This window comes from Magnolia sinica, chromosome 6, assembly GCF_029962835.1.
Source record: "Magnolia sinica isolate HGM2019 chromosome 6, MsV1, whole genome shotgun sequence".
In the NCBI taxonomy this organism is placed as follows: Eukaryota; Viridiplantae; Streptophyta; class Magnoliopsida; order Magnoliales; family Magnoliaceae; genus Magnolia; species Magnolia sinica.
Genome location: NC_080578.1, coordinates 101,814,750 through 101,828,754, shown reverse-complemented (window position 1 = coordinate 101,828,754; position 14,005 = coordinate 101,814,750). Strand labels below are relative to the sequence as shown.

Below are 14,005 nucleotides of genomic sequence, written 5' to 3'. Positions count from 1 at the left end.
CTTACTATTCGGTCATGATTCCTACTAGACTTATTGGTTTTCAACAAAAAATAGTAAGTGTCCAATTTGGCCTAACCAAGTTATTCTCCTAACTTTTCTAGGCCATTTTTATGGTGGGCACAACTAAAATTGAGAGGACCAAAAGTTATGATCGAATTAAAACTTACTCATTATAGTAAAAACAGAAATAAAATGGGCTTTCGATCATTGATTTGATGGAATCTCAAAAATCTGGTGTGGGCAACCCGGCATAGCCAGTTTGGTTAGATAAAGTAGCTTCTCCTACATTAAAATCATATATGATATGTCAAAAAACTCATTCTGGTTAGTGAGATACGATTGTTTTAAGGTTCTGACGGTCCTAATCACCTTCACCTCCGATGGGGCCTTTTCTGGTCCATCTTGGACATAAAAGTGTCCGCAACCCACTCTACATCAAACCATGTGTGTACTTGATCATAGGAAGATAATAAAAAGTAATATATTTGAATAATGAAATAATAAGAAAAGGAGTTACAAGATATACATGGTTCATCATATTATCCATAAGAAGCAGCAGTGAATCATTCTACTAGAAAAATAAGGAGAATATATGAATACAAGAGAAGTATTGCTCTTTTTTTTTTTCTTTTTTTTAAAAAATGGAATATGTCTTTGTTCATTTCAAAAAATCACCATCTTTACATCTAGGCACCCCTTTACATAAAACAGGGGTCCACCATGAAAAGCAACAAATAATTATAAAAAGATTCCAAAAAGGGGATCACACCATCTTAATTGATCTCAATCCAACCTTATCAAGGAAGACAAAGCCTCTAACCTGATGAGGAAGCTCCGATTGACAATCGAACCAAGCACAAGATTGAGAAACACTCCCTAACCGGGCCATAAAATCCGCAGGCGAGTTCCCTTCCCTCAAGACATGCACAAATCTGATTCGACCTCTTCGCTGCAAGTGATGAATCCTATATAACTACGTCTTCCATTTCCAACTCGGGTTAGCCACTTCGTTGAGCAAATTAATAACCAGTCTAGAGTTCGATTCTAAAATGATTTGACTATAACCCCTTTGTATTCTGAGTGCAAGGCCGTCATGCACCGCATGTAATTCTGCAACGGTGTTAGAACCAACCCCATAACCTGCTAAAAATGCAAAAAGAAAATTGCCCATCTCCCCTCTGCAGATTCCACCCCCTCCCGATCTGCCCGGATTACCTCTGGTTGACCCATCTACATTAATTTTAACCCATCCAGGCGATGCCTCTCCCATCTAATCACTACTACTGAACCACTAGTTCTAGTGTCAATAGGCGAGACCACTTACCCTTGTGCTATCAGTCCACCTTAACCCAGGCGCGCATCCTTCGTTGCTAGAACTGTTGAGAAGTGCATCCCACCACCTGAATTTGGCAAGAACTCGATCACATGATACTCGCACACAGTCAAAAACTGCAGCATTGCGTGCTTTCCATATCTCCCATATTACAATGCACAGAATAAGCATTTGGCTCACCGATTTGTCCTGCTTGGAAGAGACAGCTGCCCACCACTGAAATAGCCGTGCTTCAACTGATATAGCTGCCATTACACTAATTCCTAACCATCTACCAACAGCTCGCCATACTGTCTGTGCTACGCTGCTGCTGACGAACAGATGAAGTAGAGTCTCAATGGCATGGGGCTGTGATCCATGAATGGCGCAACAAACACATTTGGAAGCAATCTGGACACCCCAAGATTGAACTACACTATCCACCAGAACCGCGTTTTGAAGCACCTTTCAGACAAGAAGCGAGATTTTGGGTGGCAGTTTAGCATGCCATACCCATCTTAACCAGCTCCGACCTGGACTTGGAACCCTGCTCAATGACCACGCTGATTTAACTGAGAAATCCCCCTGAAGTCGTGAATGGCCAAATTGGTACGTCAGTGTCCTCTGAGATGCAATACCCTACATGAAACACGTGATTTATAACTCTCTAAGGAAGGAGAAGGAACGCAGCTGAGAGGGGAAGAGGACCACTCGGACTGAGCACCTGACATACTTGTGCATCCAGCAAGCCATCTGACACCTCTGCTTCAGCCTGCTGCGCTAGAGGGCCCAGGCCGGTCTAATTCGTCTTCTAAAAGTTGCAGTTGTCGGCACTTATATTGCCTTTGAACTCGGGATTCCACCATAGGAATGAGCTCCCTGATTCTCTTCCACAGGGGAGAAGATAACTGCCTTGATCAGTCCAAAGCACCTGGAGACAAGTCGTGGTGATACTTAGCCATCATGAAAGATTTTCAAACATTGTCCTCCTGCCCAAATTTAATTGACCATGCCATTTTAAGTAAAAAGCTTTCATAATGTTCGCAAGTTTTCTAAAATCGATGCCCCCCTCATCCTTTGGCATAGCCAACAAGTTTCAATTCTTCCAATGACACTTTTGTTTCCCTTCTGACCAGCCCCGAAAAAAATTTGCCATGTGCCTCTCAATTGATTTCAACACCTGAGAAGGAATATGGACAGCCACCATAGAGCGAATCGAAATACCTGATAGGACGTTCTTCACCAGGACCACTCTCCCAGCCTGGGATAAAATTCGGGCCTTCTACCCATTAATGAGCACCACAACTCTATCTACCAACGGCTTAAACACACTTGCTTTGAGCCTTCCGTCCGCCATTGGAACTCCTAGATAAGTGAATGAAGATGATGATTTTCCAAAACCGAGGATAGCCTCGATTGTTCTGATTCTAGCACTTGGCAACTTCTTTGAACAATAAAAGGAACATTTCCTCAGATTTATGCTTTGGCCCGAGGACGCTTGGAAGGAGTCGAGGAATTTCTTAATCACTAGTAGCGTGGATTTGCTCCCATTTGTGAAAATTAAGGTATCGTCAGCATATAGCAGATGTGAGATTGTTAGGCACCCTCTACTTAATGCAAAAGGCCGGCTAACCTGGTGGTTTAACAGCCTTTTGAGACCTTTACTAAGAACCTCAGCTGAAAAAATGAACAAGCTTGGAGAAATCGGATCTCCCTGCCTCAAACCCCTTGAAGATTTAAAAAACCTGCCATCTCTCCATTTATAAGAATAGAAAATCAACTATTCACCCAACATTTTTCTACCATCTCAATCCAAGACTTGCTGAATTTGAACCACTTCAAAACCTCCTTCAGAAAGTCCCAATTTACCATGTCATATGCTTTATTCATGTCTAACTTCAAGACAACGTTCCCCCCGCGAACCGGCCTACTTAATTCCCTGAACAGCTCTTGAGATAAGGCTATATTTTTTTGCTATCGAACGACCTTGAACAAATGCCCCCTGTTCTGGCGATATCAACAATGGAAGAATCTGACTAAGCCTGGAAGCTACAATCTTGGAGAAAATTTTATAAAGACAGTTGCACAAACTGATAAGACGATAATCGGAGAACCGCTTAGGAGAAGCTGATTTTGGGATTAAGCAAATAATAGAAGTCGTTACTGACCTGAGGATATTTCCTCCTTGAAAGAAAAAGGAGATTGCCCTATGAATGTCCTGACCCACTACCTCTCAGCTAGACACAAAAAAACTGGCTGAGAAGTCATCAGGCCCGGCCGCACTGTCTTTTGGGATGGAATGAACTACCGAGCGGACCTCCAACAACGTAGAGATCGCCATCAACATGTCATTGTGGGCCTACGCGACCGACTAGAGAATACATTGAAGCAGGTCCTGATCTATCTGACAAATATTTGCACTGAAAATCTGCTGGAAATGGGTCACCGCAGCTTACTTTAAATCTGTCTGGCCTTCCGCAATTTGTCCAAACTCCAGTTCCACCCGACTGATGATTGCTCTCCTTTGTCTTTTCATAACCGTGGCATGAAAAAATCTCGTATTTTTGTCCCCCTCCTTCAACCAGTCCACCCTCGATTTTTGCTTCCAGAAGATTTCCTGCATCAGCTCCAGGGATGCTAACCTGGCTGAATTTGAATTGATTTAATGTTGCAAGCTGACTATCTGATTAGTCGAACCTGATAAAGCTTGGATTTGATCCTCCAGCTCAACCGCGAGACTCTCTGCTAGCTTTATCTGCTCAAAAATATTCCCAAACACCTCTTTGTTCCAAATTTTCAGATCATGTTTCACCTGTTTGAGTTTAGAAAGCACATTGTAGACTGGATGAGAAGACTCCACCTTGTTCCACGCTGACCTGACCACATTTAAAAAATCATCATGTTGGGTCCACATTCGTTGAAAATGGAATAGCTTTGGCTCACCATTCAACGGCCGAGGGAAAGTGAGGAGAAGCGGAGCATGGTCGAAATGTATGCGAGGCAAATGGGAAACTTGGAATTGAGGGAATAACATGGACCAGCTCGCATTGATGAGGACACGGTCTAGCCTCGCCCATAAGCGAGCATTTCCGGATTGATTGTTACTTCAGGTGAACCTATTACCAGAAAAACCTGCGTCTAAAAGACCCGCAAAATTGATGGCATCAGCAAATTCTATAAAAGAAGCAGTATCCGCAGCCCTTCGACTTCTTCTTTCTGAATCGACTACTATTGCATTAAAATCTCCACATACTGCCCAAGGGCCTTGCATCGAGGACGATAGGAGAGCCAAGTCCGACCAGAGAGCTCTCCTCAATACCTGAGCACACCTGGCATAGAAAAAAGTTATATATAACTGGGAAAACAATTCTGCACGGAAGCCACTATCGACAAATATTAATCAGATTTGAATACTATCGAGCAAGAAACAAGAGACTTATAAAACAACCAAATCTTACCACCCTCATCACAATTTGAGAATGATGAGTGAAAACCAAACGTTAGTCCAATTCGCACTCGTTTCTCATCACCAAGCATTGGTTCTACTAGCGCCACAATCCAAGGATCATGGTTTTTGAAAATCCTTTTAGCAGTTCGCAACGACCTTTTATTACCTATTCCACACACATTCCACACAATGATCTTATCCATCAGACACAAATCCAGTATTTACGGCCCTTCTCTTTAACCTGCGAAGTCTTGATTTCCAGTTTCCTTTAGCATATAGGATTTTGTGTCGTCTTATCTTCTTCGGTGGTGTATCCACATCAAACTCCTCTTGTCCCTCCTACATCCCCTGGTCAGCCAAATCCTAATTTCGGATATCCCACTCCAAGATTCCCCCCAGTTCTGTATCCTGTCCCTGTTCCTGCTCCTCATACTGATTAGCCACCGGCCTCCCATAATCACCATCCAGATTTCTTTTAGAGCAGCTAATTGATTTGTTAACAGACGAAAAATATGGAGATAGATCAACCTCTAGTTACGCTCTGTCCTTCACCTTTTTCCTCCTTTCATATTCTACATTTTGAGCTAAATTTGTACACCATCTAGGCTCAGATCTGCATTCTACAACTACTCCAACCTCTCCACTGTTAGCACCACTCACAGTCACCTCAGCCTTGTTTCTCGCTGAACCATGTCTGAGTTCTGGTGGGTGGTTCTCCTTTCCACCAGCAGACATTCTCTCGAGAATCTATTCCTGGCATTGCAGGTGATAGCCAACTGCACCAGCTTCAACATTCGTACCACCACTCACATTCACCCCAGGCCTGTTTCCAGCAGAACCTTGCCTGAATTCTGGTAGGTGGGTCTTCTTTCCACCAACAGACATCCCCTCGTAAAGCTACTCTTGGTTTTAAAGTTGATTTCCCGTATTCATTGATAAGATTCTGACGAATGCTGGTCCCGCCTTCCTTACCTGTTGTCATGATGTGGCTATAGCGTAAGGGTTTAACACTTCCAGGTGACTTACCGTAGGATTTATGCTCTGTTGGGGTTAAGAATATGGCTGCATTCCACACAACATATCATCTTCACCTTGATAAACAGTTACCTGGCTGTTATTCTGCTCTGCTTGATTTGTCTTCAAATATGCCTGGGTTCCATCCTGCTGATACTCCACTGGCCAGTTCCTTATCAAATTAGAAAGCGGTCTTGAAGTGTCATCAAGTCTGTCTAGCAGAAGAAGAGGATCGGGCAGGTTGGGCAGCAGCACTTGCCTTGAAATCGCACCTTCACTTCCACCTAATTCTGGGTAGCATTGGGCCTCTCCACTACCTTTTATTACCGCATTAACTGTTTGACAATCATCTAATGGTCGTGGAACAACACTGCCTATCCTTTCACCCATAATTTCATTTGCACACAAATCCGTAGAGTAGCTAAGATCTTCTCCCATAATAGCGTTTGCACCCACACCCAAATTAACATTGGCCCTATCACCTGGATTGACATTTGAGCAATCACTTGACCGATGTCCTGAAATACCAACCTGAGAAGCTTCTACCCCTGTTGTAGCCTTTTCACAAACAAGTACTAGGGGCCCTGACTGACCATGGAATCTTCTGATATCCCATGCCTTGGTGCTCTCATGGTAGCGAGCTTGATGGACAAGGAGCATCTGTATTTGAACAGTGGTTCCATCTCCACTATAATGGGATAAGCCTTCCCCAAAACCATCAACTCCAAAACTTGATTGAAGGTTACACATCACCTTAATTTGAGCAAATGCCTGGAAATAGCTGAATCTGGAGTTCAAATCTATCTGAATGATCTTACCGAAGAAACTTGCCAGATCCAGAATGACTGACTCAATCCAGGCCTGGGCTAGGATGATGAATAATCTAATCCAGACACCATCACCCCTTATTACCTCTGCTGGAGTCCACCTTTCAACCGTCTCTAGCCCCATTTCATTATGCAAATTAGCATTTCTTGTGAACGCCTCGATCACCTCATTTGATTTAAACGTTAGTAGGAATTTCTGGGCTGTTATCCTCACTATTTCCACTTCTGTGGACTTTAGGCTCGAAGCTTTCAGAGAACCTGACAGTCTATCAACCCGTACATCCTGATCGATTGCAGTCCCCACCAAAGCAAGACTCAACTTCCTCATCCTGTTCTCTACTGCTCTAGAATCTGCAATAGTTGTGATCCCCGAGCTCCCTGCCTTCAGATTGTACGCTCCCTTTTTTTACGCTCTTACTTCTTCCACAAACGATCGATCCGGAGCTGGTACTTCCACCTGGTTTTGGCCGTCGAGGTGATAACAGCACTGTTGTCCTTGTGCAAGATTGCCCTTTCGCCCAATCAATGTGAGCAACCTTACCATCAATCCTCCGTCCGTGCAGACATTGAATCGCTTTGAAAGCATTCTGCTCATAACAGAATCGGATGAAGGTGAATCCATGGGAATGATTTAGTTGCCGATTCCATGGAATGAATACATCCCGGAGTTTCCCAAAATGACCGAAGATGCGAAGAAGATCTTCCTCCGATGTATCAAAGGTTAGGTTCGCTGCAAACAGGGAGAAACTTGATGGAGATGATCAAGATTTTCTAGTTGGACCCCTCTCCCACGGGGTCGCCCGCTCCCGCTCTCCCATGAATTCAAATTTTTTTTTCGCCTTTTGCAAATGAAAAATGTCATCATCCTCATTAGAGAAGTATTACTCACATAGAAGTATTGCTCATATACTATGAATAAACAAAACAATATATGTCAACTCTTCTCGATATTCATTAAGAAAACCTTTGAAAAAACCATCCCAATGCTTCTCTCCACTTTACCCACATGAAATTGTGGAAAACGAAACATTATTTTCATTGTTTGTTTTTTAACAACATTTTTTTTGAGTTTAAGATCTATTTTCAAATTTGTTATTAGTCAAAATAATAATCCTTATGAAAAAAATTCTAGTTATCACTAGCATGTGCGAAATTAGCATATGTGAAATGCTTAAATATTGATAGTAGCACATGTGCATATATGATATATGTGGGTTCTTGAAGTCATGGCACACATGCTACATCTCAGGTGCTTGAAGCCATATGATGGCACATGTGGCACAAAATGTGCAATGGCATGTTGGACACCTGGGCACTTGGAGCTAAATGTCAGCACTTGTGAACAATGGCACCATTGATACATGGGGCATATTTGGAGTGATTAAAGATAGGTGATGGCATATGTGGTGCATGTGGAATGCTTTGCACATGTGGGGTGCAAGAGAAGATGAATGGTGGAACACGTGGCACATTAGCACATGTGAGGCATAAGAGAAGATGGATGGTGTCACATACATAGCACACTTGCATATTTGGGACGCTTCACACATGTGGGTAAAAGAGAAGATGGATGGTGACAAATGTGGCATAGTGGCACGTGTCGGGCATAATTGAAGATGGACAATGGCTCATTCGGCATAGTGGCACATATAGCACATGTGAGGTGCATGATGATGGAAGGTGGCACATTTAGGTTTAACCATTGAGAAACATATTAATTTCCTTCCAATGTGGAAAAATGACTTTGTCAAGTGGAGGAAGGAAAATCAATTTATTTATTTTTCGACAAAGATAGAAAGTGAAAAATAATATTTCCAGCAAATTCCTTTAAAAAAAATTTGACAAACAACCCCAAGAGAACATTTTATGAGAGAAATCTATCCTCCTACTATTACAAAGGATAATCCTTCTAGGCTTCAAAGAGAATGGATATCTCTTTTAGTTTTTAGGAGTGTTTTTTTTCAAAAAAAAAAAAACAATCATTCACAGAACGGGGATTATACAATAGGAAACAAATCGATTTGGGCCAACCAAAAGCCTTTACAACTAAAAACCCCACCTCAAGTTCCCTAGTCCAACTCAGTCAAGGGAACAAGAAATCATTGACTGCCCGAGGAAGGCTGTTCAGCTCCACAAACAGCCTCCTAATCTGAGTTCCGCTCCACAACCCAGCTAAGGAACTTTTATTTTAAAATACCTCTGTGATTTGAATTTTACCAAATAATGCCTCCCGGAGCTCATATTCCTTTGGCACTGCTTTTCCCAATGAAAAATTATATTATTACCCTTTCTCTTTTCCTTTACAAAAAGGTGAATCCAAGATTGTTGGGCCCTCGTGATATCAGTCTAAAATCCAACTTGTCCAACGGGTGCACATCAACATAATTATTAGGCAATCCAAAAATATTGAGGATCCAATTAGAAGGTGGGTTGATCCGTGAAAAGTAATATACAGCACTCAAAACATTCAAATTCAAGTGTGGTGGGATTATCCATAAAAAGTAATATACACCACTCAAAACATTCAAATTCAAGTATAGCGTATTTAATGATTTGATGGCCTAGGTTATGGTTTGTGCAATCACCATGGTGGGGTCCATATGTTGTATGGCTTGGATGTTGTACACATACCATGTGTACCCTATAAGTCTTAAGCTTCACTAAGTTTATATATATATATATGAGTCATGCTCACCTAGGCACGTGCGCACCTTTGCACACGTGTCATGGGTGTCTAATCTGAACCGTCCATGTGATGCGGAATCCCATGAAACCTCATGTGATAAATTTTCACCCTGATCTAAAATTCTAGTGGGCAATAGCAAAGAGAAACGCAAATCAAGGGAGGAAACTGTTTTCAATTTTCATGGCCCATCAAAGTATTAGATCAAAGTAAAACTTGGGCTTAGGGGGTTTCACGAGGTGCTGCTTCACATGAACGGTTCAGATTTTGGATCCACATCACGTATGATGTGTTCTGAAAAAAGTTTGCACCAGTTCCCTACGAACCGGTGCGCAGGTGAGCATTTCAATATATATGAATGAAAGCATTTTTATCATTTCAGTCATTAAAAGGCACTTCATTATGATTTTCAATCGTGGAAGCATTATTCAATAAAATATTAATTCTTAGGGAATTTTGTGGTAAAAAATCCTAATTTTTATAATATGCTAAACCTAGATCAAGAAACTATCCGAACAAGATATTTTTACTCTTTGAGTAGTATAAAAAATTTCTTTAAGAAAATGCTCTTTACCCAAAGCCAGGATAACATAAACAAAAAAGCTTATTGAAACCTCCGATAACGTGCATGTGACATCCACTCCGGCCATCATCATCATCAACTCATGGCAGAATAACATCCCATTAATAAGGTGAATCGGCTCGAGTGGGTCATACCATAGGGAATGGTGGGAATTAGGGACACCCACCATTAAAAATCTTGCTTGGGCTCATCATAATGTTTATTGACCATCAAACCCATTGCTAAGGTGTTTTCCCACCAAAATGAAGGAATAAAAATTAATAATAATAAAAAATAAATAAATAAATAATAATAATAATATTCAAAATATTAGTCTGATTCATAACTTGGGTTTGACCTAATAAGGTTTAAATGATAGGCGCGTCTCCATCTCCACATCCCCACATGGTGTGGCCCATTTAAAGGATGGAGTAGATGTCACAAACACTTCATGGTAGGGCCCACACAACTTTTGGGTTGCAATTGCTCTTTGCAATAATGGATGTAGGATATTGGCGTCGGATATAAGCTCCCAAAAACTGTCTTTTTTAATGGATTCGGGGATGATCGAAGAAAGTATCTCAGCAGAACTTTCAACCCCATACTCTCTCCACTTCGTGTCCCATAGGAGGGTGCATCACCATCACATCTACCTTTAAAGAGGAATTATATGATACGTGACGTCTGTATCCTTAAAAGTAGATGATTTGTAGGGTCCTGTTCATCATCCACCGTACAATCTGCTGACATGCATGATTCCATACATGTGGGACTATGGTTCTTCTTCAAGATTTAACGATTATAACCCTTGGATCAATGGTCCACAAAATGACAGTAAGATAGACGTTCCATATTTAAATGGGAATTAGTTCAATGGTTGAATTTTCCAATCTGGATTGGTCTGAGTAATGGACGTGGGTTGCATACTGACCTATGGGCCCCACCATGATGTATTTGTTTTTATAAAGTTGTCCATCCATTTTTCCAGCTCATTTTAGGACATGATCCAAAAATGAAGCAGATACAAATCTCAGGTGGACCACACCACAGGAAAATAGTGGTGATTGAAAGCCCATCATTAAAAACTTCCTAGAGCGTGCAGGTGGACCACACCACAGGAAAGTAGTGGTGAGTGAATGCCCATCATTGAAAACTTTTTACGACGTGGTGTAATGTTTATTTGCCATCTGACTTATTGATTAGGTCACAAAGACAGATGAAGTGAAAATATAAATATCTTAATCCAAAACTTTGGTCGTCCTCAAGAAGTTTATAATGACAGCGTTCAATTACCACCGTTTCATATGGTGTGGTCCAATTGAGATTTGAATCAATCTCATAACTTTTGAGTTTTATAGACACCCCACCTAAGTTGAGACAAACTACTCTTCAAACTCTGGATATGCTCCATAAAATCATCTCTAGTGATCTAGCAACCATAAAAAATTCAATCGGAAAGGAATGTAGCATGCTTGGCCATATCATAAAGATAACTATCAAACTCAATCTACAAATCTCTGGTCCGGGGAACCACAATTCAGGCCTATGTTTGGCTCCCTCCAGAAACTTTGTTAGTATGTTTCCTTGATAACACTAAACTTCAACATCCCAAGGAGCATTGAGAGGACAATAAAATGCAAAATAGGCCTAGACCTGAAGGCCTCCAGCGATCCCGATCAAGAGATCTCAAACTAAGCAAACCTAAATTTAGCCAGAAAGTAAGCCCCTAGAAGAGGGTCAAACCCCTTAGCACAACAGAAAGCATGAGAAATAAATTGTCGGCCCGCCCTACACCTGACATACTTTTTACCTATCCCCTTTCTTAGATGCTAAAATCACGAGTAAAACCATCGACATACCATGAGTCAGTGGTATCAATTTATACATCCAGTGCCATAGCTACCAATTTGAAGAGGGGAGGGATCATAGACAAGTCGATAGACATAAAAAGTGCAAGGATGGAGCCTCTTCTCCGAATACCTTGGAGATCCTTTGATCAATGCTGAGGCTCTACCCAAATCTAGAAGTCAAACTAGAGAATTAGGAAATAGTCCACTAAAAGAAGTCAATAAGACAAATGAGTAGGGTTAGAATTAGAGATATCCAATTATTCCTTTTGAATAAAAATGTTGATCTTTCCTTTTCTTTTTCACATCTTTGTCAAATACATTGCATTTTCACTCCACACATTCTCAACATATCTATAACATCAACTCGCATTTTATTATTTTACTTTATTGCATTTGAGCGCCTACCCGGGTCCTAAAACTCGCAAAGTAAGGTCAGGCTTGCATTTTATTCTTATTTACTAAGCTTTCATTTTACTGCTATAATATGTGCCTATACAAGGTCGTTTACCTCTATGAAATCAAGTTAAGATCCTTTTTTATTTTTGTTTGCCCAACCCTTTCATGGGGTTATGTGAAGCATGACTGGTTACATGACTCCGAAACATTGATAAATCCCTAAAAGTCAAAAACTCAGTGGAGTAGAAATCGCACCTCATATAGGAAGAACAGCATGCCTAACCCATAAACTGCACCTCGTACAGGAAGAACAGCATGCCTAACCCATAAACCGCACCTCATACAGGAAGTACAGCATACCTAGCGCATAAACCACACCTCATACAAGAAGAACAGCCTGCCTAACCCATTCCTCTTCTGCCACCAAAACCCTTACCCAAACCTAGAGAGGAGTTACTTAAACTAGGAAATTTTATAATTCTCCGACCCTAAAGTGGCTCTAAGATTTTTAGCCTACCACATATTCGATGATTTGTTGGTTAACCGTGACTTTAAATTTTTAAGCATATTTTATGTGTCCAGATCATATTCTCAATATTGCACAACTAAGAAAGCAAAAGTAAATCAGCCCAAATCAATTTGCACCCCACATTTGGAAATAGTGCATTAGTACCCCTTCCTGTGAGGGCAGCCAAGAGCACGTTCACAGGTTTATGCCCTTAAATTAGCAGGAAAAATGAATGGACAGTGTGGATAAAATACATACAACATGGTGGGTCCACATAGCTTTTCCAACACCAACAAGTAGGAACTTTGATACTGGCAAGGTCAGTATGCAATCCACATCCGTAAGTCATTCGCTAGTCGTTCATCCTCACATGTGGCACTGTACACCAACCTGATCATAAAATTTGGATTAGACTTTTTTTCTTTTTTTTCTTTTTTTAAAACCTCGACCTCAGATTCATTTCATTCACAAAAATACAAACAAGTACAAGAAGTTCGGGTGGCCCCAAGAGCCAACATAAAACAAGACTAGGGGCCACCTATCGTAAAGGAAAAAAGAAAAACAAGACCCGTCCATCTAATGGCACCCAACCTGAGCCAACAGGACACCCCAAGCTACACAGAAAAGCCTATACAAAAGACTACCTAAGGCCACATTTCCTGATCGCTCCCAGGCCAACTTTATCGAGGAAAAGGAGACCCCTAATCTCCAGAGGGAGGTCAGAAAGGGTGTGAAAAACGGAGGTTGATTGTTTGACACTACCCAAATTAGACATACTGTCCACTGGCCCATTGCCTTCTCTGTACACATGAGTGAAAACAATGTGGCCCAACCTAAAAAGGTTTCGGATTCTGGTAATCCAATAATTCCACCTCCAACCCGGTTTAGAAGAATCTTGAAGAAAATTAATCACCATCTGAGAGTCCGATTCGACCTGGATGTTAGTCAGCCCTTGTTAGAGACAAAAGGATAGGCCATCATGAACAGCCTGCAACTCGGCCCTGGTATTCGAGGCAAACCCATATCCTGCATAAAACGCAAAACAAGAATCCCCCTTATCTCCTCTGCACACTCCCCTACCTCCAGCCAGCCTCGGATTGCCTCGGGATGAGCCATCAACATTGAGTTTTGACCCAACCAGGTGGCGGTCGCTTCCAGTAAATCACCTGAGTTCGATGCAAGAGACGAGGTCGGGCAGAGATTCCCATGGAGGGCAGAATCCTGCTATTATTGTCACCGTTAGAGGGTGTATACTATCTCCTAACTATCCAGTTCAGCCAAGCGATGATTCGCACAATAATAGTGGTCGGTCTCTGCTTGGAGCTTTCATACCTAGACGCATTTCTCGCCACCCAGAGTTCCCATAGAATAAAGCATGGGATGAGGTTTCGAAAAGGAGCAGAGC

At 41.6% G+C, this 14,005-nt stretch overlaps 1 protein-coding gene across 1 annotated transcript; it reads right to left on the bottom strand.

Annotated features, from left to right (window-relative positions):
• Positions 1–6,945: 6,945 nt before the first annotated feature.
• LOC131249796 (organelle RRM domain-containing protein 6, chloroplastic-like) lies at positions 6,946–13,716 on the bottom strand. Its single transcript, XM_058250556.1, has 2 exons — positions 13,620–13,716; positions 6,946–7,331 (listed from the first exon to the last, which is right to left on the bottom strand). Exons 1-2 carry the CDS (start codon positions 13,714–13,716, stop codon positions 6,946–6,948), a joined length of 483 nt encoding a protein of 160 aa, XP_058106539.1.
• Between the last annotated feature and the right edge of the window lie 289 nt (positions 13,717–14,005).